We start from the raw sequence: 21,846 nt of genomic DNA on the forward strand, positions 1-21,846 counted from the left end.
CAGGACAAGGCTGTTTTCGTGTGCTGTGTGTTTATGCTGGCACCTCTAATATCGCAGTGCTAAGCTCTGTAGCCCCACAGGAATCCAGACACACAAGGGGGAGCAGGGGTCCGGCCACACAGGGGCAACTGTATCAGTGTGAGTCTGTGTGGCGTGCACAACTGAATCTAATAGAGTCAGAGAGAGAATATAAAATAAACTCAATCAAAAAGGGATCAAATGTTACAATGAGTGTTATGTTTATATCACGTATTCAAGTGAAATAGGGCTGTAACTTACTTACTGATTAACTGTTGTTAATTTTCTAGATTCACTGAGTTAGTTGTTTGGTCTGTCCAATGACAGAACAAGTCAGAAAAATGTTTATGTGTGTTTTCTAAAGCCCAAAATGTAATCCTCAAATGTCTTGTTTCGGACACAACCCAGAGATACACAGTTTACTGTCATAAAAGAGTTAAGAAACCAGAAAATATTAATATCAAAGGAGCTGGGATCATAGAATGTTGACTTAATTTATTAAAAATTAAACTCAAACTCAAACTGATCATAAAAGTATTGCAGTTTATGATTAATTTATGATTTGACAAGTAATCAATTGTTTCATTGTGGCAGCTCTAAAACAGAATGGGTCACACAACTAGGCAGCAGGGCTGGGAAGAGGTGAAACATCATCAAATTGCCTCAAAAATGTTCTTTGAGAGGTGGCTGAGTTTTGTGAATGTGTTAATAAATACAAATGTGTCATCAGTTGCACATTAAACACGGTGACACACAGCACCAGTGAGCCAGCTGCTTCTCTCCCTGGCCTGCAGTGGGTGTCAGAGAGAGGGCAGTCCCAGCATCAGTCAGGTAACCTTATCTGTCCTATTCAGGCTTCTGGTATCAATGCTATGTGTCTGTCATGACAACACCAAGAAGAACGAGAGGAATACATGACAGAAGCCTTAAATCATCGTCTCTCAGTTCTATGAATGTCTCTGACAGTCACACCGACCACTGTGGGTCAGGACCTGGCTTCACGGCAGTGAAGAGTGTTGACTATTCACTACACGTGTAAACACACGCAGAGTCAACAAGACTGGCTTATATACAGGTGGACTGTGGCTTATCCTAACTACATTTTCCCCAGAATTCCTGTATAATTTTTTTAGACTTTGGAAATTCCCATGAAATACCATAAAATACCCATTTCACATTTATGTCCTGAAATAAATACAATGCTTAAATAATTGCTGCAATAGCTCTGGATGAAATAGATATGGTCTTCTTAACATTCATACTTATTCTGTGATTTCTGCCAAGTCTCTGCAATCCATCAACGTGTAATCAATGTAATGTCTTAAAAATGTGTCGACTGAGAATTAAAGATTCAGGCTCCTTTCCATTTAACAGTAAATGCTGTACATATACATGACAGCTGACACAAAACAGCCCTCCCAGTCATCACCCTATCCAGGCTAGATAGAAGAAGGGTCAGGAGGGAAAATAAATATGAAAATTTGTATGATCCCCAAGAAATATGATTTTAATCTGTATGACCTCCACAGCTGTCTGTCCTTTAAGACTCATCTGCCCATATGTATCTGGATGTAGTATGTCCGTGCGTGTGCGTGTGTGTGTGCATGTAAGACAGAGAATATTTGCAGTACACTCATGCAAACATACTGTTTAAACAGGCTTTCCCATTTGTCTAAAAGTCATCCCCTGAACATGCAGTGAGTACAGACAGTCTTTTTGAAAACCGGGAAAAAAGTCCCCCCCACCCACACTCACACAGACACACGCACACACACACACAAATGCACGCACGCTCACCCCTGCATGTGCACACACACACACACACACACACACACACACACACACACACCTGTCTTGTCACTCAGGCCCTGGGTGTGCCCTTCACCAGGCCTCCCCTCCAGTCCTCGCTGCCCTAACAAGAGGCCTCATTTCTTAGGGAAGAGCTCTGTGGCTCCAGGCCTCCCTATCTGCACCCTCACACTCTCTCACACACACACACACACACACTGCACCCTGGTCCCAGCCCCCTTCAGACTGCACAAAGCCCCCATTGTGAGGCACAATGCTGGCCGCCCCCTCTGCCTTTCCCCTGTACCCTCTGCTCTGTTTCCCCCATAACTCTGTCCCCTCTGCCCCCTCTTGCTTTTTCCTGACTCCCTCGTTCTCTGCTTTTCTTTGCCTTCTTTCCTCCTCTGCTCTCTCTCCTCTTTATGCTTAAATCTCCACTACCAATCCTGCATCGTGTCTGTAGGGGTCTGCCTTCTTTTATCCTCACTCAGCCCTTTCCCCCACTATCCCCCTTCAATATTAAGGCCTTCAACGAACCCTTGTCTCTCCCCCTGTCTCTCTCCCAGCTTGGCCCTCCCTCTCGCCTCTGAGTTCCAAGACATTTTCCACTTCTCTGAATGTTGTTTCACTTCCTATATCCCCCTCTGTGCTGCTGGATAAGAGACAGGTCATGTCTGGAGGATCTGTAGTTCATGTGGGGCAGAATGATTGTGACTACAATGTCACTCTCCCTTTTGTGGCATTTATACTATTTGAGGATATATGTGGTGGAGTGTAGAGGATGAGTTTAGTTTTACCTTTTGCCAAAGAGCAGCTGATGTGCAGCCAGTGGCTCTAGGTATCACTCATACTTGGTAGTTGGGAAGCAATGTTGTTTCTAGGTAGTTCAACCCACTTTTTCACTTGAGTAAGTGCACTGTTTTCCAGCCTCTTTCCAGTTTTTTTGCAACTTCCGTAAGTTCTTCAAGACCTCATTTTCACCTGGTATTATTTGTGTGACAGGTGTGCGAGCTATGACAGAATGTAGACCTACCATGTGGAAAACTTGCCATTCATCTTTCTCACACCTCTAACAAACACCTGCATGAAACGTAGAGTACATAAGCAGCAACAGATCAGAAGATTCTCCTATTCGCAGCCTCCTGTGAGAAATAAAATCACCTGAAACAGGTAGGGTTTTGTTCCGCCATTTCTGAACATGTTTTACCATTCAGTGCCATGTGTGCGGTTGACATTTTTGGAGTTGTACAACTTTTGCATCAATGTGAAAGAAGCAGCCATAACTTTGACGATGGGGTGGAGTTGCAGGACTGGCAGTAATCTAAAGAAATCCCACTGTGATGTTTAATTTTCCAATATCTCTTTGCCAAGGTCCAAACCATAGTCTGTCAATTTAATGGTGACGTACACACATGCATGTATGCATAGTGTTTTTCATGTTTTGTTGAAGAGAAGTCTACTGCCACAGTGTGTACGTACAGAGGAGCCATCTGTGGCATTCACTTCAGAGAATAAGGACCTGCCTGGTGAGGCCCTGTGGTTTCTTGGGTAAGCTGAGCTGCAGTAACACTACTGTATAATGCAGTTGCCACCTGGGTGCAAGTCTACTTACTATCTGTCTTCCTGAGAAAAAGCAGCATTAGCCAGACAAGAGGCAAAAAAATGAAAGACAACACAAATGCATACACACAGTCTCTAGGAATCTGAATATGTGGCACAAACTTTGTGGTCTGACTGTTTGAGGGGTGAAATAAGAGATGATGGGGACACAGCGTTGTTAGTTAAACAGAGGCCTAACCATGGCAACCCTGGCTACACCCTGACGTGGAGGAGCGATGAGAAGGTGGACATTCCACACACTTGTCCTCCTGTGTTTCCTGATCAAAGCAGGAGAGGGAAGGAACAAAGCAAACTGAGCCACCACAGAGCTTCCAGCAGAGCTGCGGTTTGTATTTTTCATGTTAAGTGAAAGGCGACCAAAATGCCTTCAAGGATGTGGGGAATTTTCCTCTTCAGCGTCTTCCAAGCCAGAACATTCTGGTTGAAATAAAGGAAAAAAAGAAAGAAAGAAGAAGTCTGAACAAACTAGTGAGTAAAGCAAAGAAAGGGGTAGTCATTGAGAGAAGAAAGAAAGCAATTATAAACCAGTAGGAGATTCTAAATAGCTTTGGAGCATTAAAAGACACAGCTTTTCCTCCTCCAGAACAGGAAATAGAAACAGACTGGAGATTCAGTGGATTGCATTTAAAAAGCCCCTCAATGCTGCTAGTTTAAATACTGTCACTCTCACCAAGTGACACCTCTATCAGACATCCCAGGGGAAGGTTATTCTGGTCGCACACACAGATACACACAGGTATCCATGGTGACGCACCCCTGCTCACCCAGCAGAGGGTAGCGGGCTGCTCGGACGACTGTGACAACTTGACGATGACTCAGCTTTTAGAATTTAGCACAGCATGGTATGGAGAGCTGGGACAGCGATGACCTCATTCCAAGGGCTGCTTTGCCCCCGCCTCTCCCCTCGCTTGTGAGGGACAGCAGTCCGAAAGAATGAACACCGCCGACAGGGAAAAGGGGGTAAGAGTAGAGAATGGTGGCACAGCAGAGGTGTCCCATATCCAGACAAACATCTTGCATAGTGATAATAGTATGGGTGGAGTGTGTGGTACTGAATAAAGCTATATTTAGTGTGTGGAACATATGGTTAGTGCAACAAAAGGGATGCCAACAGGAATGGAGTGACTTAAGAAGGTTTGGGAAAAATTAGCCCTATATTTTTCTCTACAAATACAGTTCTCCAAGACTTTGGAACTCTAATCTTCACATAATACACACTTTAAGGTCCAGAACCAAACATTAAAAATCAATGGTCCACATTCTGGCTCTGCTCAGCCCAGGGCTCCAGTTAAAGTCTCAGCTGTGTGGAGATCCAGAGCCCAGAGCACAGCCTGAGGGTGTGTAATGACAGGGAGCCTCCAGCACATCAGTCAGACACACAAACCCTGGAGCTTTACAGCTGCAGCTGCAGAGGTCAACCAGAACATCAGCGACAATGTCCCATCAAGGCTAATGTATGATGGGACAAATATTACAAATAACAGGCATGGGAAACCCTGTCAAACATGCTTTTTATAGAATCAGATCCTGTAAATATAAAACCAAAAGGGAGAAAGTAATGCCGTTGTTTCATGGTTTGACACTGATAGCACACAGCAGAGAGGCTGAGGCTGTCTAAACACTGATAGACTCTGATAAAGGTTCTGCTTATCACAGCGGTTCTTCTACATCAGAGATTCAAAAACAATTAGTCAGACCCAAAGTGGGTCACAGTCCCTGTTCTTGTGGCTCTTCTACTTTTTCAGCTTTCCTCAGATGTTCAGATCTTGATAATGCACACACACACAGACTTTATCCATTCAAACAATTTGGACTATCTTTGACATGCACCTAAAATATAAACTGTAAACAAGCTAACATTTTGAGCATGCAACAGCTGCAGCTCACGGCATGAAGCAGCTTTGCAGGATGAAAACAACTCTACAGGATCTGTTAATGACAACCTGAAGACTGACGCTGGCTGAACCTGCTCTCTCTCTCTCTCTCTCTCTCTCTCTCTCTCTCTCTCTACATATCTCTTTGTCAAAGGGCATCAGTTCTAGCAGGCAAGCCTCTCAACACCAACACTATTAGGAGCTCAGAATTGTCTGCCCCTCGCTACTTGCTTCCTCTAAACAGAGAGAGTGCTGAGACACTATAGAAACCAAACAGACAGCGACACAATATATCATCAGAAATCCACGAGGAAGAATCAACTTTTGAGTTGGGCTGTTGAGTAATTCAGAAACACTCAAACACAGAATTTCAAAATAAAAACAAAACTTTTTAAAAGTGTCTCCGCATTATATTTTTCCTTTGGGAAGCAAACACATGGTTTAGATGCAGCACAAATTCATTCCAAAATAATATCATCACTATGAACTGAAATTGTGTCTGAATTTGAACTTGCATGCATGGAACAAAAGCTGTAGTAGTTAAAAAAGAAACCAGTCCATTCCTGCATGCTTTGCCTGGTGTTTACAGTGTTGACGATGGCGCTGAACAGCCTCTTATTGCCATGCAATAACTACTCAGTGACATGACACAGTAACAAATCTGCCAGGCAGTTAGTCTTCTACTTGACCCTCCCTTATGATAGCAAACCTCTAAGACATAATCAGTGACGTCACATTCCTTCTGACCTTATGGCCTTTCACACACTTCACACACTTTCTTCACACACTAATCTCCTGGGCTATGCAGCCAAACCCCAGGCTGCCTCCAAGTGAGCTAAACTCCCTGCCAAATGTGCACAGACTTGCATAAAAAAACAACAGTTTCCGGCGTTACTGCATAGGATGCTGCCAGAATCCACAATTTTTCCAACAGAAACAAAAAATATGTTTGTATCTCCCTGGAGATGACGAAACAACTCAAGTAAATGCCATCTTGAAAAATTAAAAATCACACAATGGACAATCATCACAACACACTGTCAATGAAGAGCTTAATAGCAACAAAATTAAAAGGTTGATTCAAGGAAAACAAGTGCCTGTCATACCTTGAAGCATGCAGCGGTATGCTGACTCAGAGATGGCATAGATGTGCGGAGGCATCTCATGCCTCTTCTTCCCTCTGTACATCTCAATGATGTTCTCTGAATAGATAGGCAGGTTCTTGTAGGGGTTGATTACCACACAGAAAAGGCCAGAGTATGTCTGTAAAGATACAAAACAGATGAACACAGGAAATGATTACACAGTAAGGAACAAAGAGAAGCTTCGGCTCAACATCAGGATCACTTTATTTTCAAGAAATGTTAAAACATATTAACAAAGCCATGGATGTTTTTTTCAAATCCTGCAGGAAACAGGCATGATAAACTCTCACTGGCCAGAATTTGAAGAGAGAAAATCTAAAACATCAGTGTCCTTCACATTAAAATGGAACAGTCAAGTCCTAGTGCTTTAAATCATCAGGTCTGCGTTCTGTCAGTGTAGCAGGAGCTGTCATTACCCACTTTTTAGGAGCTTACATCATTGTGGCTGGCAGGCAACACAGTGATAGACACAGGGTAGACTGAGCAAATGAAACACTAAACAGACTGTTGTGTCATCTGAAGCATCAAAATGCCCTGAGAGCGCTACTATGTCTTTAAATCAAACACAGCGCTACACAAAAGAGTGTATGAACATTGTTAAGGCTCATGTTGCAGCAAGGAGCTTGTGCTGCAAACGTTTAGCCTACTTTCCAAGTTATGGTGTTGCATTTGGCTGTGTAATTAGCCCGAAGATTTCTCCCCAAGGAGTGTGTGTGGTATGAACACTTCTCAGCTATGCTGCAGGCTGAAAGGACCAGCCAGCGAGGCAGCCAGGAGTGAGTGAGAGGCCCTGGTGGGGCAATGGTCGTCTCTCATTCTGCAGATGTTGCTGTAGACTACATAGAGACAAAACAGCTAACCAGTAGTATGACTTCACTGGCATGATAATGCCCAATTCTACTTACATTCACTATCTACCCACATACAGTTCATACTTGTAACAACATGAACATAACTTATAAACAGTTACATGCAAATATATACATATATATCTGGACCTTAAATCATTAAGAGTGGAAGAGAGTCATAACAATATGACAGAACGTAGAGTTAAAACTGGACATCAGTGAGACAGTTAAAATAGTAGTTAGAGATTGAGGAAAAAAATACTTTCTTGAACTCATTGTGGTCCTGTATAACACTGATTCAGAAAAGTCAATAATCAAAAGACTTTAACCCGATTCTTGACATTCTGATCTCCTGAAACAATTTTGTAAAATTGGACTGTTCGTTCATTCGGGCTGAACCGACTGGATGGTGAAACGTAATAGACTAGGTATGTTAATGATGAATCGATTAATCAAAGTCAAGAATGTAACTGATGAAGAAGTATTAATGGACAATCAGAGATGGGCACAAATACACCAAAATGTATCTGATTTAAAAATACATTCTATACAAAATGTTTTAATCACATTTCAGCCATTTAGCAGCATCAATATAGGATTTTGTTGGGTCAGTTATTGAATGTACTGAATTGAAATGTATTTGTTCTTTGAACTTCTAATGAAGCTTACTCTGATTTTATATTGAGCATATATCATGTCAGTGGTTAAAAGAGTTTCTCTGATGGAAAAAGTCCAACATATTGCATATATTATTATTATTATATTATTATATATTGCATAGAAAATGCATAAAATTGCATCCCTGTAATGGACGTAAACATGTGCATTGTATTTCGGTTTCAATTAGGCTACTTAAGAGTTCTGGTGAGGATGGCAGAGCGTGAGTGAGGATAATGGAAATCAATTATTCTGTTTATTCTATTTATGGATCATTACAAATATGACACATTTTAAACGGTGTATTTAAAAAATAGAGTGTGTAGACATCAAAAGTTTTAATGCATCGAGATGCATCCTAAATGATTATATAATCTACTAGTAGCCCTCTGATTTGGAATCCAATTGAATTGTGGGGTTCTAAGACAGTCACATGAGACACCTGCTTAATGGATGCTACAAAGTACTCAAGCCTATCTGGTCAGAGGGAGGCCCTGGGGATCAGAGGCAGCTGGCTCCCTGCTGGCTTCAACGTCAGTGTGGCAGTAGTTGCATTACAAAATTTAAAAAATCTAGGAGCATAGGAGAGAAAAAATTGCCTTAACTTAATGTTTCGAGATGACGTTCAGGAGCTGGAGATCATTAAAAAGCCTGAGTTCTCTACAGAGGCTGTAAGAAAGGACTAAGCCTCTGTTTTAAAGAGCTGTAATTGTTTCAAGAACTGTTCATTCTGCTTTTCTCCTCTGTTACTCCTTCTGTCAATAAATAGCATCTATGTGCATATGTATGTATGTGTCTTTCATATCAAGGTATCAATCATTGTGAAGTCACTTAATTAAAACTACAACCAAGGCCAAATGAGGCACCATGCTGTGAGTGACTCAGCAGCCATAGGTTCACAAAGCAGATCCCAGACAGAAGACTGCTGCCGTTATGTAACTGTTCAGTTTGGACCCACAGTCAGCAGCATTGAGCAACTGATGCTCTGTACTGCTGATATAAAATAAATAAGAAGCAGAAAGGGGTTGGAAAGAGAAGGGAGGCTGACAGAAATGAAGAGTGGTGCACTGATCCAGCTGACGGGGCTCCCTTAGGTCCAATCCAGCTGAGAAGCTGAGGTGTAACAAACAGTGAACCGTGTTCTCAGCCTTGCAGTAAATTGGTCCCAACCTGAGGGGAGGAGAGAGCTCAGAGATGGAGAAAGACAGGGGCCTGCTGAAATTTGAACTCTCCACTCTCCATTTTCGAGGCTAATGAAAAATTAATTCACCCGTATCTCAAAACTGGTGCTGCTATAAATAGGGGGTCTGTTCTGTTCTCTTCAGTTCTGCGACAGGGTTCTGCACTGAGGCAGCTGGCGAGGCTGCACAGAGATGCCCAGACTGTAGGTGGACAGACCCAGGGAGCTGAAGGGTTAAAGTGGGCATTGGAATTTGCTGCGTCATGTCTTCATATGCATATTTTATTTGGTTAAAACTGGACAGTGTCTTCCTTTGAACAGAGCTGAAATGGTGCGTCAGTCAATCTGATCTCTAAAAATAAATGCGTTGTCGTTGAATTTGAGTCTGGCACTTATACACAGTTAAAGTCAGTGGTCCTTTTCTTTATCCACCAATCTCTGTGTTCAATTAAACAAAAAAAAAATCAAAAAGCAAGCCACACTTTTTGCATGCATGCTGTTGCACTCAGTAAAAAAAATCCTGCAGGATCATCGCAGAATATAGAACATTTACTACTGCTGTTGCCAGCTCCCAGAACATACGGCTAACTCAACACCGCCTGCCAAACCGACATGCCTGGCCCCGTCCAGGAAAGAGAAGGTGATATTTCCACTGTGTAATCAGATCCAGGGGAGGGGATGCCGTGGCCTAGTAACAGCTGAGCAACACACAGCCAACAGCAGACACAACAGCCGACCCCATCTGCCATCTCTGATCACTGAGGCAGCGTGCCTACAGTACTTTGATAGGCCCCTTCTCCACTGTAGAGGCTGGAGAGGGCACTCTGGGTGCAGAGGCAGCCTTGGTGCCATTGATCTGTGTGGAGTACAGGAGACCTTGACCATTCCCTTGACAGTGCTTCGCTCTAGTGATTTCATAACAAAGCTTGTGAATACTTCCGACGGGGCTTTTGAAATATGATCAATACACTGACATGCCTGGTATCCAATAACGTCGATGGCACACCTGCTTTTCTGCAGCTTTAATAAGTTGGAAAGTCTTGCTTGCTGAATTCTAGAGCAGGGTGGCCATTATACCGCAGTATGTTAACAATGCAGCATGAATCAGTGGTAGTCTATTTTTAACTCATACTCACAAATTCATGGTTACATTTTTCAAAATCATGGTGACACGAAAAAAGCAAACGGACATCAAAGGTTGCGCGTGACTTTAAGCCAGAGGGATATGAGAAGGAGCATGACGGTGCACTCGTATTTGCATTTGTGCTGCTTTACCTGTTACGCTGCAGCAGACCCAGCATTAAAAAATAGAACTACATTTGAGTAGGAAAATGGGGCAAGTTCAGTTTGCACACAAATAACACTTATAACAGAAATAATCGAGATGTCATAAAGTGAATAAGGTGAGATCGAGATGAAACACAGACAGAGTCCATGTCACTGTTGTCCAGGGGCAGTGAGGCACAGAGAGAGAGAGAGAGAGAGAGTGTGGGAAAGAGTTGGTGAAGACAGGACGGACACTGAGCGGCAGCAGCAGAGCTGAAGTGGGCGGCGGGAGACAGACAGACGGACGATCTCTTTGCCATGGAAGAATGCTGAGGCTTTCTGACAGCTGAGGCTTATCTAACGACACAAAGGCCTGCTTGTAGCCCCGCTAGTGTGGTGTAGCCTTGTGTGTAGTGCTGCGGCTAGCCTCTGACTCACAGATAGCAAGCTGCTACAATAAATGAGTTGGCTAAACACGCTGACTGACTTCGCACGGATGGAGCCGTCAGATGGGCAGAGGGCCACAGAGGGAGCCGGCATGGGAGAGAGGAATCAATCATAGCTACCACACAAAGGCCCAAAACTGCAGAAATAGCTTCAAAAGGTGTGCCATCGCAATTCACAGAAAAAACAACAGGCTAAGAGAGAGAACATGATCACACTTTTGCCAATATTACTAAGACGTGGATGGATATTTCAGCTGCAAAATAAGGATTTCTGTTGGTAATGACTTTACTGTATGTTTATAGGTGGTTGATGAGGTAATTAGTGAGTGTTAGCCAGGGACGAGGAACCTTCAGAGGAACCTTTGATGAAGAAACTTTGTGCTTTTCCACCACAGGGACCAAGATCTAAATTAAAGTTCCTGGGACATTACATGATACCCCAAAAAGTCCCTGCTCCGATGCTTGACTTTCCATAAATACAAGAACTTCGAGGGTTTGGCTTGCGGCGCTAAACATTTCTGATAGTTCAAGCACTCCCAGCATTTACTTTCAGCTACCATTTTTTTCAAATCTGAAGCTGCACACCAGTTACAGACGGAAGCAAAGTCCAGTTTGTAGTCACTGTTTTATGGCAGAGTGCAAAAATGGTGTGTAAAAACAGCCATTGTTCTTCATACATTATAGACTAATTTCCCTAACCTTGAGGGTGTTTAGACCTCAGTGGAGAAGCAGAAAACAACTAGATGAAGGAACCTTTGATTTTCTTAAAAAAGTAGTTCCTTGGCTGAAACTTCCATGTACTTTGGGTGCCAAAGGGGCTACTGTGTCAAAAATAAAAATGAACCTGCATTATTATTGTATTGTGAAATGCGTTATATCTTTTTGTTATAATTTTTTTGTTGGCTCTTGGTTCAAAATATCCAGTTTACCCATGTGTATTTTAAAAATGTGCCTAATCGCAAAGTAACTGAGGGCAGAGGAGCCACTTGAATATCTGAAAGTGAAGTAAACTACAGACTGCAGTATGCATACCCAGTAAAACCATACCAGTTAAAAGGTAACGATTTACATAAAAATAACTGAGCAGCAGACTTTAGCAGATCTATGACTCAGATAGGGAAGTCCTCCCCTCCATCCACCCCAACCAAGGACACAGCCTGGGGGAGCATTATATTATGTCTGCAGTGGATGTAGCTGAACTTTGGGGGGTAAGTCAAACACACTGGAAAATGTTGGGGGTTTCTTCTTCTAAGAGCGAACTGAACGGGAAAATTCTCTTCCTGATAGAAAACCAAAACAGCCAGACACATGTTTTCAATTTCTCTTGGCCATGGGGCAAATTAACAAGCTCCAAAGCCAACCACAAAGAAGTAGAAACCATGACACCATGGTATGAGAGAGAGAGAAAAAAAGAGAGAACAGGGAGACTTGTCAATTCGAAGCATATGGGAAATTGATAATAACACCTTTGCTGAAGCATCAAGAGCCAGTGATGATGTTTTATCATGATGTGTGATGGGGAGAATGAATTGTCAGTGCAACAACTGCCCCTGCAATCTCTGAGCCAGTCTCTCAGGTGATAACCAACCCACATTCTATTCCTGGAAAACATGTCACTAAATGGGTCAAGATCACAAGTAGAACATCACAGAGCAGCTCCATCTGTAGACAAATTGGATTATGGGGACAGTGGCAACGCAACAATTGCTGTTTTCAGGGAGTTTTTACAAATAACTCTAATAAATCAAATGTATTATTACTTTCAAATATGTTGGTCTTATGAATCGGAATGAACCTCAGGTCACAGAATCCTTCTCTGCACCCTATATGTTGGGCCAAATTTGTTGATTTTAGCACAGCAGGTCTGCCGCAGGAGAGAGAGAGAGAGGTCAAGCCATCTCTGTGATCAAAAAGGGCCTGCCAGTAGGAGCACCGGGCAGGACAAACAAACTGAAACCAGTCGTGTTTATGGAGGAGGCCTGCCTCGAAGCTGAGGTGAGAGGGAAACCACGATGGGAGGTAATAATCTATAACCTAGAGGCACCAAGGCGAGATGATTCAGTGGCGGTTAAAGTCTGGCAATGTTTAAAGACCAGCGAGGCCTGTCACTCATACTGTGTGCAAATATTTGTGTGTCTGTGTGGTCAGGATTCATTCAGAGCAGCAAAGAGCTCAGTGCCCCTCTCTGTTCCCAAACAAACGCTGACGAATCTGATCTTACTTCAACATCAGAATGCAAAAGACAGCTCAAAGTTAAGACTGGTGTGCACCAAGCAACAACACTGCAGACAATTTCACAATTATAAAAGCTTGGGGTGAAATTCAATCTACAGCTGCGAGACCCAGGGGATCTTGGAGATTCAAGGTTAATCATTCCCCACTGTGGAAAGTATACACAGTAAGAAAAACAGACAATCTTTGAAGGGTCTTAGTTGAAGTCACTCACATATATGAGTCCCGAGTAGTAGCGGTCCTTCAGGTTGTGCAGCACAGATGCCTCATTCAGGCAGGTGAGCTCAGCCATGTCTTCCACCTTGCTGAACTTGGGCGGGTTCATCTTCTGGATGTCGTCCTTGTTGATCACAACCTTCTTGCCGTTCTCGGCCAGCTCCACCAGCACCTCCTCGCCGCGCTCCTCCCGGATGCTGGCCGCCTCAAAGCCATGGCGCTCTGAGGGTACCCACACTAGCTTTTTGGCCGTCCAGTCGGCCTGCGTGGCTGGGTTGTAAACCACAGCCCGATCCACGAACAGGTACCGCTCTGGGTCCTCTTGCCCACTCCGATGAGACATCTTAGCTGCAGGTTTACCAGAGCAACGTGGCCACCTAGAACAGATGGAGAGTGGTACTTTAGACATTTTATATGGGATACAAAATATCAGGAACAGCACAAACATGTCATGTGTCTTCTAAAACTCTTTAACAGCCCACCACTCCGTCTGTGATCAGTACAGTACAAACTCAACAAAGGAATACTGTACTTTCTCTTTATAATTATTTGTATTTTTTGCTATTACATTTTTTTGAAATTGTAAATATGTAATACATATATGACAAATCGTAATATATCAGATCATTCCATATGATAGGAGACAGGGACAAAATAAATCTCCTGCAGTCTTATGTGGTAGGGGTCCACTGATATGACTTTTTCAGGGCCGATGCCAATGATTAGAAATCAAGGACAGTGAAAACTGATATTTGGGACCGATACTCATCAAGTGATGGGGGAAAAAAGTACAATTTACTCAAGTATGGTTCTCAAGCACAATTTTCATTTACTCCTTTATACTTTATATCTCCTCTCCACATTTATTTGATACAGCTAGCCACTCATTGCTTTGGTGGTTCAGATTATTCAATGTTTATATCTGTGACACGTGTCACACATCAGATATTGTCCTGGCCATGACATTTTGTGAGATGGTGCTGCATTTGAGCCAAAGTAGTAGTTTATCTTATCAGCAATCTGATGGAAAAATCACCAATAACTGGAAAAATCGGCTGATAATCGCTCTGCCCCTGATATGTGGTATAACAGAGTGATACACAGGGAACACCATATGACACCAGCTCGGAGCATGACGCACGAATTTAAAGTCGGGCCACATTTTAAAGCCAGGTTCTGGTGCGGGTCTGACGGTGTGCGCTTCTTCTTCCCGCTGAATGGAGCCGCACGACACTGATGCGCATCCTGCGTAGGCTGCTCCGCGCTCACGACGGACCGGACTGGACGTCGTGAATGGCCCGTTACTGGCGTGTCAGGGAATACCCCGCTGTTAACACAGCACCAGGGCGCCCTGATAATATCTACAGCCCGCACTTGTCTGTACAGATGGCGCTTATACAACAGATAGGGTGACTGTGCATTGGCAAGTCCCCAGAAAGCACAGAGTCAACAAACAGTCCGGGGAGGGAGGTGGGGGGTCCTGTTTACTATTATTAGGCTAATATCTGCGCTAACTTACCTGCGCAACTGTAAAATGCTAACCAATTAAGCTCATTTCGATAAGAGGATATGATAAATAAGGCCGCTAATGTCAGCCAAAAGTATGTATGTTACCAGGAGAATGAGCAAAAAAAAAAACCCCAAACAACTTGCTTCAGGGAAGGTATCAAGTTTAGTTTAGCTGGAATTAAATAGTTCTCGTGAGGCTAGCTTTAGCACTTTGTTTCATGTTGTTTCATCGTCACCTCAATAACAGGTCAGCAAGTCAGGCAAACGTTGACCTACCTGAGAATTTTTAAAAAAAATGTGGTCTCTGAACTCGATAACCAAACAGCCCAACTAAGTTTCCAAGGCACCGTCCATCCTCCATCCTCAACACCGGTGGTCCAGCTCCCCCCCTCCCCGCCATGCTGTCCCTCTCCTCCGTGTCCTCGTTGTGAATAATAACAACAACAACAACAACGATAATAACTCACCTGGTGTCAGTAAGCGAAGCAGCGGTCAGATCCTGTTCACCGAGCGCTCCGATATCCCCCTGATGAGACCCTGTGTGCGACTAGCTACCACACACAATTGAAATGCAGGCATGTATTTGGGCTTTGGTATGCAGCACAGGCACAGTGAGCGCTGCCTCTACACTGGAGCCCCTCCTAAACCCGAGCACACTTGACCGCTGCTGCTGCTGCTGCGGCTCCCCGCCTACGATGGACTGTGCGCTCACATAGAGAGTGACCATGCAGATCATCAATACACCCACTGTGACACCGCGTGGGAGGATTCACCTGGGCGGTAATGTGGGCTGAGTGCGCTCAGGCCAGTCGTAATGTGCTTTATCTCATGGACAAACACATTCATCGTCACTTTTCACAGGACATTATGGTGTGATTATCCACGTTTAAAATCTATCCCCCAAATATCTATGCAGTGCACACACCCACTGGATGCAGCCCACAGACAATTGGGCTCTCACTTTGCGGTCTCTCTCTTTCCCTCGCCGTGATTGGCTGGAATGAACCAACCCCCCCAATTAGCTGCCAATCAATAACATGCATGAAAAATAACAAACACATTGCAATTGTTGCTTGCCTACATGACTTCTAAAACAACTCGCATTATCACTGCTAAACATTCATTTGGTTTCTCGCATTCTTTTTCTAATAGAATTGCGTAAATATAAAAAAAACACTAACACATAAAAAAAAAATGTGGATGTGTAGTTTTTTTCCTTATAAATGCTGTTGACGGGACACACCGCCCCCTCGTGTCTGAAAGCAACAACGGCACCGTTTTACCCTCAACACACAAACAGTCCTTGGGTTTTACTGGGGTGTTTTTTATTACAAATGGAAAACTCTCATACAAGGGCGGGGAAAAGTATGTTTTCTATAATTAATTAGTTTTCTTCCATACTGAATACAGGAAAACATGCTCAAGTTGGACACTGAATAAACAAGAGAGGCATCATGATGTTGTGGGTATGTACAGTCTGTTTGTGTCAGAGGCTTCAGCGTCTTCCCCTCCTTGCTGCTCCACCCCGCTTCTTCATCCCTCCTCGACCTCCATCTCCTCTTCCTCCTCCTCCTGGTCCACCCTTCACTTTCTTCCTCACTCCGCTTGCTTGTTCTGTGTCATCCTCGTCTCCGTCTCCTCCTCTGGGCCGTTTCCTCTTCTCACCCTGCTCCTTCATTTCCTGAGGAAGACGAGACATTTTGTTTGAACAATTCAGAGTTAACTGGGTCGCTTTTTTTTTTAAGTAAACTATTCAGATATGACATCCATTCTTTCTCCTAACACTGGAAAGCAGCTACAAGGAACTTACAGGAAGGACACAAGGAAGCCTCTTCGATAACAGTAATTTTGTTAAGTATAATAAAAAGACATGATGTAGTGTCTTCATAATAACAGGCCAGCAGCAAAATATTGCTTGGTAGCAAGGCCAACGTTAAATATTACGTTATAAGCCAGTTGTACAAAAGTATAGAGCTGCCACACCACTAGACTACAGAGCAGCTGTAAATGTTTCTGCTCACTTGCCAACTAGGTTTTCATCACTCTCAACCACAACATGTTTTATTTATGTGTGTATTCATCTGTCAATATGTCCTATCAGTCTATTTCTAACAATGAAGAAGATTCGATTTGTCTGTCTGAGAGGATAGTCCAGTTATTTGGACGGAAAAGATGACTTACCAGCCGGGCATATCTCTGGGCCTCGCTCACCCTCTCCACCAACATCATCACTTCCTCTTCCTGGGTTGGGAACGCGGGAAGTTTCTTTCCAATCAGAGTTTCGATTCGCTGGAAAAGCTCCACGTCATATCTGAGAAAACAGAATGTGAAAAGTGAAAGTCAACTCATTTTCACCTATTTACTTAGAGCATAAACAGAACCCGTCATATAAAGGTGGCAGACAAGCTCACCAAGTTTAACATTAGTCAGAATAATTCCCCAAAAAATGGATCCAATCAAGTTTCAAGACATCAGAGAGGACGTTCTTACTGAGTGACAAAAGTGATGGATTTCCCCGACCGTCCTGCTCTGGCTGTTCGTCCGACTCTGTGGATGTAGTCCTATGAGGGCAGACAGATCCAAAGATGCATCAAAGTCAAATCAAACAATCATCAAATAACCGGGAATGTGAACGCCAGCACTGGCGTACCTTGGAGTGTGTGGGGATGTCGTAGTTGATGACGCAGTCGACGTGAGGAATGTCCAGTCCTCTGGAGGCCACGTCGGTCGCCAGCAGCACAGAACGAGACTTGGACTTGAATTTGTTCAGCGCTCCAAGACGTTTGTTCTGACCGACGCAGGGAGGAGAAGCCACAGTGAATAACAAGACAGCAAAACAGACACTGCAGAGAAGTTAATGGGCACTAATGGGAATTATTCCTAAAAAGCATCATTCAGTATGTGAGTGTATGTATTTAAAGTACGTAATAACATCACATGAATTACGTAGTGATGATAATAACAGTAAATTAAGAAAAACAATGCAGAGTAGTTTAGCTGCACTAGTGTGTCCATAGCACTTTATTTAGTATCTTATATTTACTATAAAAGAGAGAAATAAAAGACATGAAAACAGTGAAAACTGAAGATGGAAAAAATCTTGTCAGTATTTCCCGAAGTGCACAGTAAAATCTTAAAATATCCTAAAAGGTGTGATCAACAATCCAAGAACCAAAGATATTCTGTTTACAAGACAATAAGTAGAACTTAGTAACTGAAACCAGCACATTTTGCCATTTTCTTTAAAAAATATCAAAATATCTTAACTTTCTGTCATTTCATTAGTCTTTTCATCAACTCTGGAACGTGTGATTTTTACTGTAAGCTGCAGAAAATGCAGTGGACAGCTCTGCATAATTATTAACAGGCCTTATAAATGATGGCGTGGTTCAGCAGAGAAAACCAGAATCTGTTTTATCAAAAATGTGTAAACAGAGAAAAACAAAACTGAGCTAAGAGACTCTTAGAGCCAAGTGATTCCAGGGAGTGTGGGTATGTGTGGATGTGTTCCTCAGAGGTTCTCTACCTGAGTCATCTGGCCATGAAGAGGGATAGCAGTGATGCCAAGGTTCCTTAACAACAGCGCCACCCGCTGGGCGTTGTTACATGTGCTGCAGAAAATTATAAATGAGTTGCCTGCCAGCTCGTTCAGGATGGAGACCAGGTAACAGTCCTGAAGGAAACAGGCAAAAACCTTAAATATGCTTTACGGAAATATCAGCGTTATTTATCTAGAGGATTTGTTTCCAGACATTAAAACATGATAGGAGAATGCTCATTTCAGTGTGATCTACCTTGTACTTTGATGGTATAAAGATGTAGTATTGCTGCAGTTTGTCTACTGTAGAGTATTTGGTGGATACCGCACACTTCACAGGATCTTTCAGAGCTGCCCTCTGGAGTTTCTGGACCTGTAGAACAAATCAGAGACTGTTGGTACTCTTCTGCCACCTGGTGTACCTGCAGCACCAGCAGCCAGTGACACAGAACAAAGCAGGACTACTGTCTACCTTTTTCGTCATGGTGGCCGAGAACAAGAATGTGCGCCTATCTCTGGGAATCACCTTCAAGATTTTATCCACCTGGAAAGACAAATTTCAGTTTCTTTTTGATCAAATGTAAAAAATAAGGAATGTTTCCACTCAATAAGGAGTGTTTCCTTCTATTCAATACAGATAATTGAACAAAATTAAGCTAAATATAGTGGGAACAGGTTGCACTGAATGAAAGCAATGAAAACAAGAGTTTCTAACTACCTACCTCAGTCTCAAAGTCCATGTTGAGGATTCTGTCTGCTTCATCCATGACCAGGTACTTCAGAGCTCGGAGGGAGAAACCCTTTGTGTTCTCCATGTGGTCTATCAACCGACCGGGTGTGGCTGTAAACACATTACATTCACTTTATCACACTGATGCCAAAATGATTATCTTTTCAAACTGCTGCACACTGAAATGACCGGAAGTCTTCATTGACGTTAAAATGTCCCATCTTGTAAATGAGATTTCCATGTACTCTTAGATTATAACGCAGGTCTAGGTGCTACATAAATACTGTGTATTAAAAGGCTCGATCCACTGAGAGAGAAACAGCCTGTATACAAAAACTGAGCCTTCAAACAAGTAGTCAGTGTGGGAAATGCCTGCTCAGGCCTGTGGGAGCTGACCAATGGGAACAGACTGTGATTTGGGGCCTGGAGGACACATGCACTAAAAGGGAGCGATCAGACAGAGGAAGAACAGATTAAATTTAATTAGATTAAAGAATGTAAACACCTCCTAGTTGGCACCCAATATACAAATATGAACTGGACAATCAAAATAATATTGGACCATTAATGTTTCCTATAACAAAGTAAAGGGAGGTATTATGGCTGTAGTTTCACACATCACTGCACAATTTATGATCGGCCAGAAACTTGTCTATTAACTTTTGCTGTAAAGGGAAATGTAAGTATTTCTTCTCCCAGAAATAACCAAACACTGTTTATTTACATACAAAATGAATACTCTGGCTTGCTTTGGGTGCTAGTAAGATTAAATAGGGACTTTCAATTTTAGCATGAGTAACTTGAATATTGGTCATTATTTGAAATACATCACATGCAGAAGACCATGAATTGAGCATTGATGTAAATCAAATGAAATCCCCACTACAGTTTCAATTATTGCCTTACCAATAACAATGTGTGGTTTTTTAGCCAACACCAAAGACTGTGACATCATATCGATTCCTCCGACGATGACAGCTGCAACAGAAATGACACAAGTTTCAGGTGCAGAACCAAAGAATGCCGTCTTGATCTATGTAAACCATCTGATTGGACACGTACCGCACTTAACACCAATGCTGGAGCCCAGGGCCTCAAACTGCTCAGAGATCTGAAATGCCAACTCCCTGGTGGGGGTGAGGACGAGGGTGTGAAGCCTCTGGGGTGAGGACAGCAGTGACTGGAGGATGGGCAGAGCAAAGGCGCCCGTCTTTCCTGAACCAGTCTCTGCCAGGCCGATAACATCCTTGCCTGTAGTTCAAGAAGAAGGCACAAAGAGAAGTTAACGAAGTCATGTGTACAGAGCTGAGGAGGAAAATTAGCTGTATTATCATTTGAAGTAATCAGCTCACTCAACTTGAGTATTTCCATTATTTTTAACGTACCAATTCCATACTTCAAAAAGTTTCATACAGATATACAGTAGAGCTGAACTGACTATGACATTAATATTTGATTAATCCGTTTGAATCATGTTTTTCCAATTGCCAATTGCAAAAGGTTACTATTTTCTCGTTTCTCTACTTATTTACTGATCGACATTGTTTTTGTTTTTTTTCCTTCTCTGACATTTTGCAGACCTAAAAGCTAATCAAATAATCACAAATGTACCTGAGATATATATATATATATATATATATATATATATATATATATATATATATATATATATATATATATATATATATATATATATATATATATAGTGCGCTGTATCAAGTACATTTGTGATCACAAATGATGTAGACCTTGAGGGCCGGTTCCAAAAAAATAATGCACGTATAACACGTAGAACTATGTCCACTGCAACCAGCTACAACATTGCAGTACAGCTTAAATGTTTAATGCCTTGGTGATAACAGTATAATAATGTAATGTACTGATGCAGTGCGGACAAGGCTGACACTTCAGCTGTGTTTACTCCTGTAACGTTTTGCATGCAGGACTCATCGAGTACCTGTGTTACATTTGATGGGCTGCACAGAAAAAAACACAGTGACATCATCATCATCATAAGTAGCAGCAGCAGCCTTCTCTGGTGGACTCAGCTGACAGAGACATGCTGCTCCACTGTGGCCACATCACTCACCTTGCAGAGCTACAGGTATGGCTTCCATCTGAATTTTTGTTGGACTCTTCCATCCCAGCTGGTCACAAGCCTCACAGAGGACCTCAGTGACACCCTGTGAACGACAAAGACAGCGGGTAAAGACCTCTGTCAGCTGCTGATCATGTCTTAAAAACGAAATTACAACAGTTATTTCACCACAGCCATACTGGAGGTATGTTTCATGGTATAAACACACGGGCGTAACTAGCTTAGGTCAGCTAGCTCAAACTGCTATGCTGCTGCTTGTTGACGTTGCTAAAATGGCGTCTCCTCTTCACTGTGAGATGAACCTACCAGGTCCTTGAAGCTCTTCACTGTCTCATCGACTTCACCGCCATCAGACCGACTGTTATCATCATCGCTACTCGAACCGCCGAGTGTTTCATCTGTGTTTGGCTTCACGTTTTCCTCAACGTCCGCCATGCTTTTCGCCCCAACGTGTCGTCAGGGCCCCACTGCGCAAATGCGGAAAGAGGTTCGCGCCGCAATGGATGGCGGGAATTGATGTTTTAAGTGTGTCCCTGTTTGCCCGCTCGCATACTTTTTTGTATATAGCCTTTGCTTTGTTGACAATGCTGCAAATCCTTGGCCTTCTCTCAGTGAGCTTCATGATCTAGTCACCTGAAATGTTTTTCACTTCACAGATGTGTCAGGGTTCATTTGTGGAAT

At 42.9% G+C, this 21,846-nt stretch overlaps 2 protein-coding genes across 5 annotated transcripts in view; both read right to left on the minus strand.

Moving 5' to 3' along the window:
- Positions 1-15,476, minus strand: part of LOC119014808 (myosin-10-like) — a 52,544-nt gene extending 37,068 nt beyond the window's left edge. For 2 of the 4 annotated variants that reach the window (XM_037090285.1, XM_037090284.1), the window contains exons 1-3: positions 15,267-15,476; positions 13,289-13,667; positions 6,407-6,563 (exon numbers count right to left, since the gene is read on the minus strand). In XM_037090285.1, coding sequence (XP_036946180.1) covers positions 6,407-6,563; positions 13,289-13,633 — 502 coding nt within the window. In that variant the 5' untranslated portion in view covers positions 13,634-13,667; positions 15,267-15,476. Of the gene's footprint in view, positions 1-6,406; positions 6,564-13,288; positions 13,668-15,266 lie in introns of those variants that run through there. The other 2 variants (XM_037090288.1, XM_037090287.1) reach the window with 1 other exon arrangement.
- A 626-nt stretch (positions 15,477-16,102) lies between these two features.
- Positions 16,103-21,650, minus strand: ddx47 (DEAD (Asp-Glu-Ala-Asp) box polypeptide 47). The gene is made up of 12 exons (XM_037090290.1): positions 21,472-21,650; positions 21,157-21,250; positions 20,130-20,318; positions 19,974-20,045; positions 19,060-19,178; positions 18,810-18,881; positions 18,594-18,710; positions 18,326-18,472; positions 17,450-17,587; positions 17,290-17,360; positions 16,981-17,110; positions 16,103-16,480 (listed from the first exon to the last, which is right to left on the minus strand). The coding sequence occupies exons 1-12, from the start codon at positions 21,598-21,600 to the stop codon at positions 16,295-16,297; spliced, it is 1,464 nt and encodes a 487-aa protein (XP_036946185.1). The 5' UTR covers positions 21,601-21,650; the 3' UTR covers positions 16,103-16,294.
- Positions 21,651-21,846: the final 196 nt, after the last annotated feature.

Source organism: Acanthopagrus latus, chromosome 23 (assembly GCF_904848185.1).
Source record: "Acanthopagrus latus isolate v.2019 chromosome 23, fAcaLat1.1, whole genome shotgun sequence".
In the NCBI taxonomy this organism is placed as follows: domain Eukaryota; kingdom Metazoa; phylum Chordata; class Actinopteri; order Spariformes; family Sparidae; genus Acanthopagrus; species Acanthopagrus latus.

Bases quoted from the DNA above. Each gene is read 5' to 3' on its own strand.
- ddx47 (XM_037090290.1), bottom strand. From the start codon at position 21,600: ATGGCGGACGTTGAGGAAAACGTGAAGCCAAACACAGATGAAACACTC. The intron at 20,319-21,156 runs GTGAGTGATGTG...CTTGAACTACAG, and splicing joins CATACCTGTAGCTCTGCAAG to GCAAGGATGTTATCGGCCTG. The intron at 18,473-18,593 runs GTAGATCACACT...TGTTTCCTTCAG, and splicing joins TTATACCATCAAAGTACAAG to GACTGTTACCTGGTCTCCAT.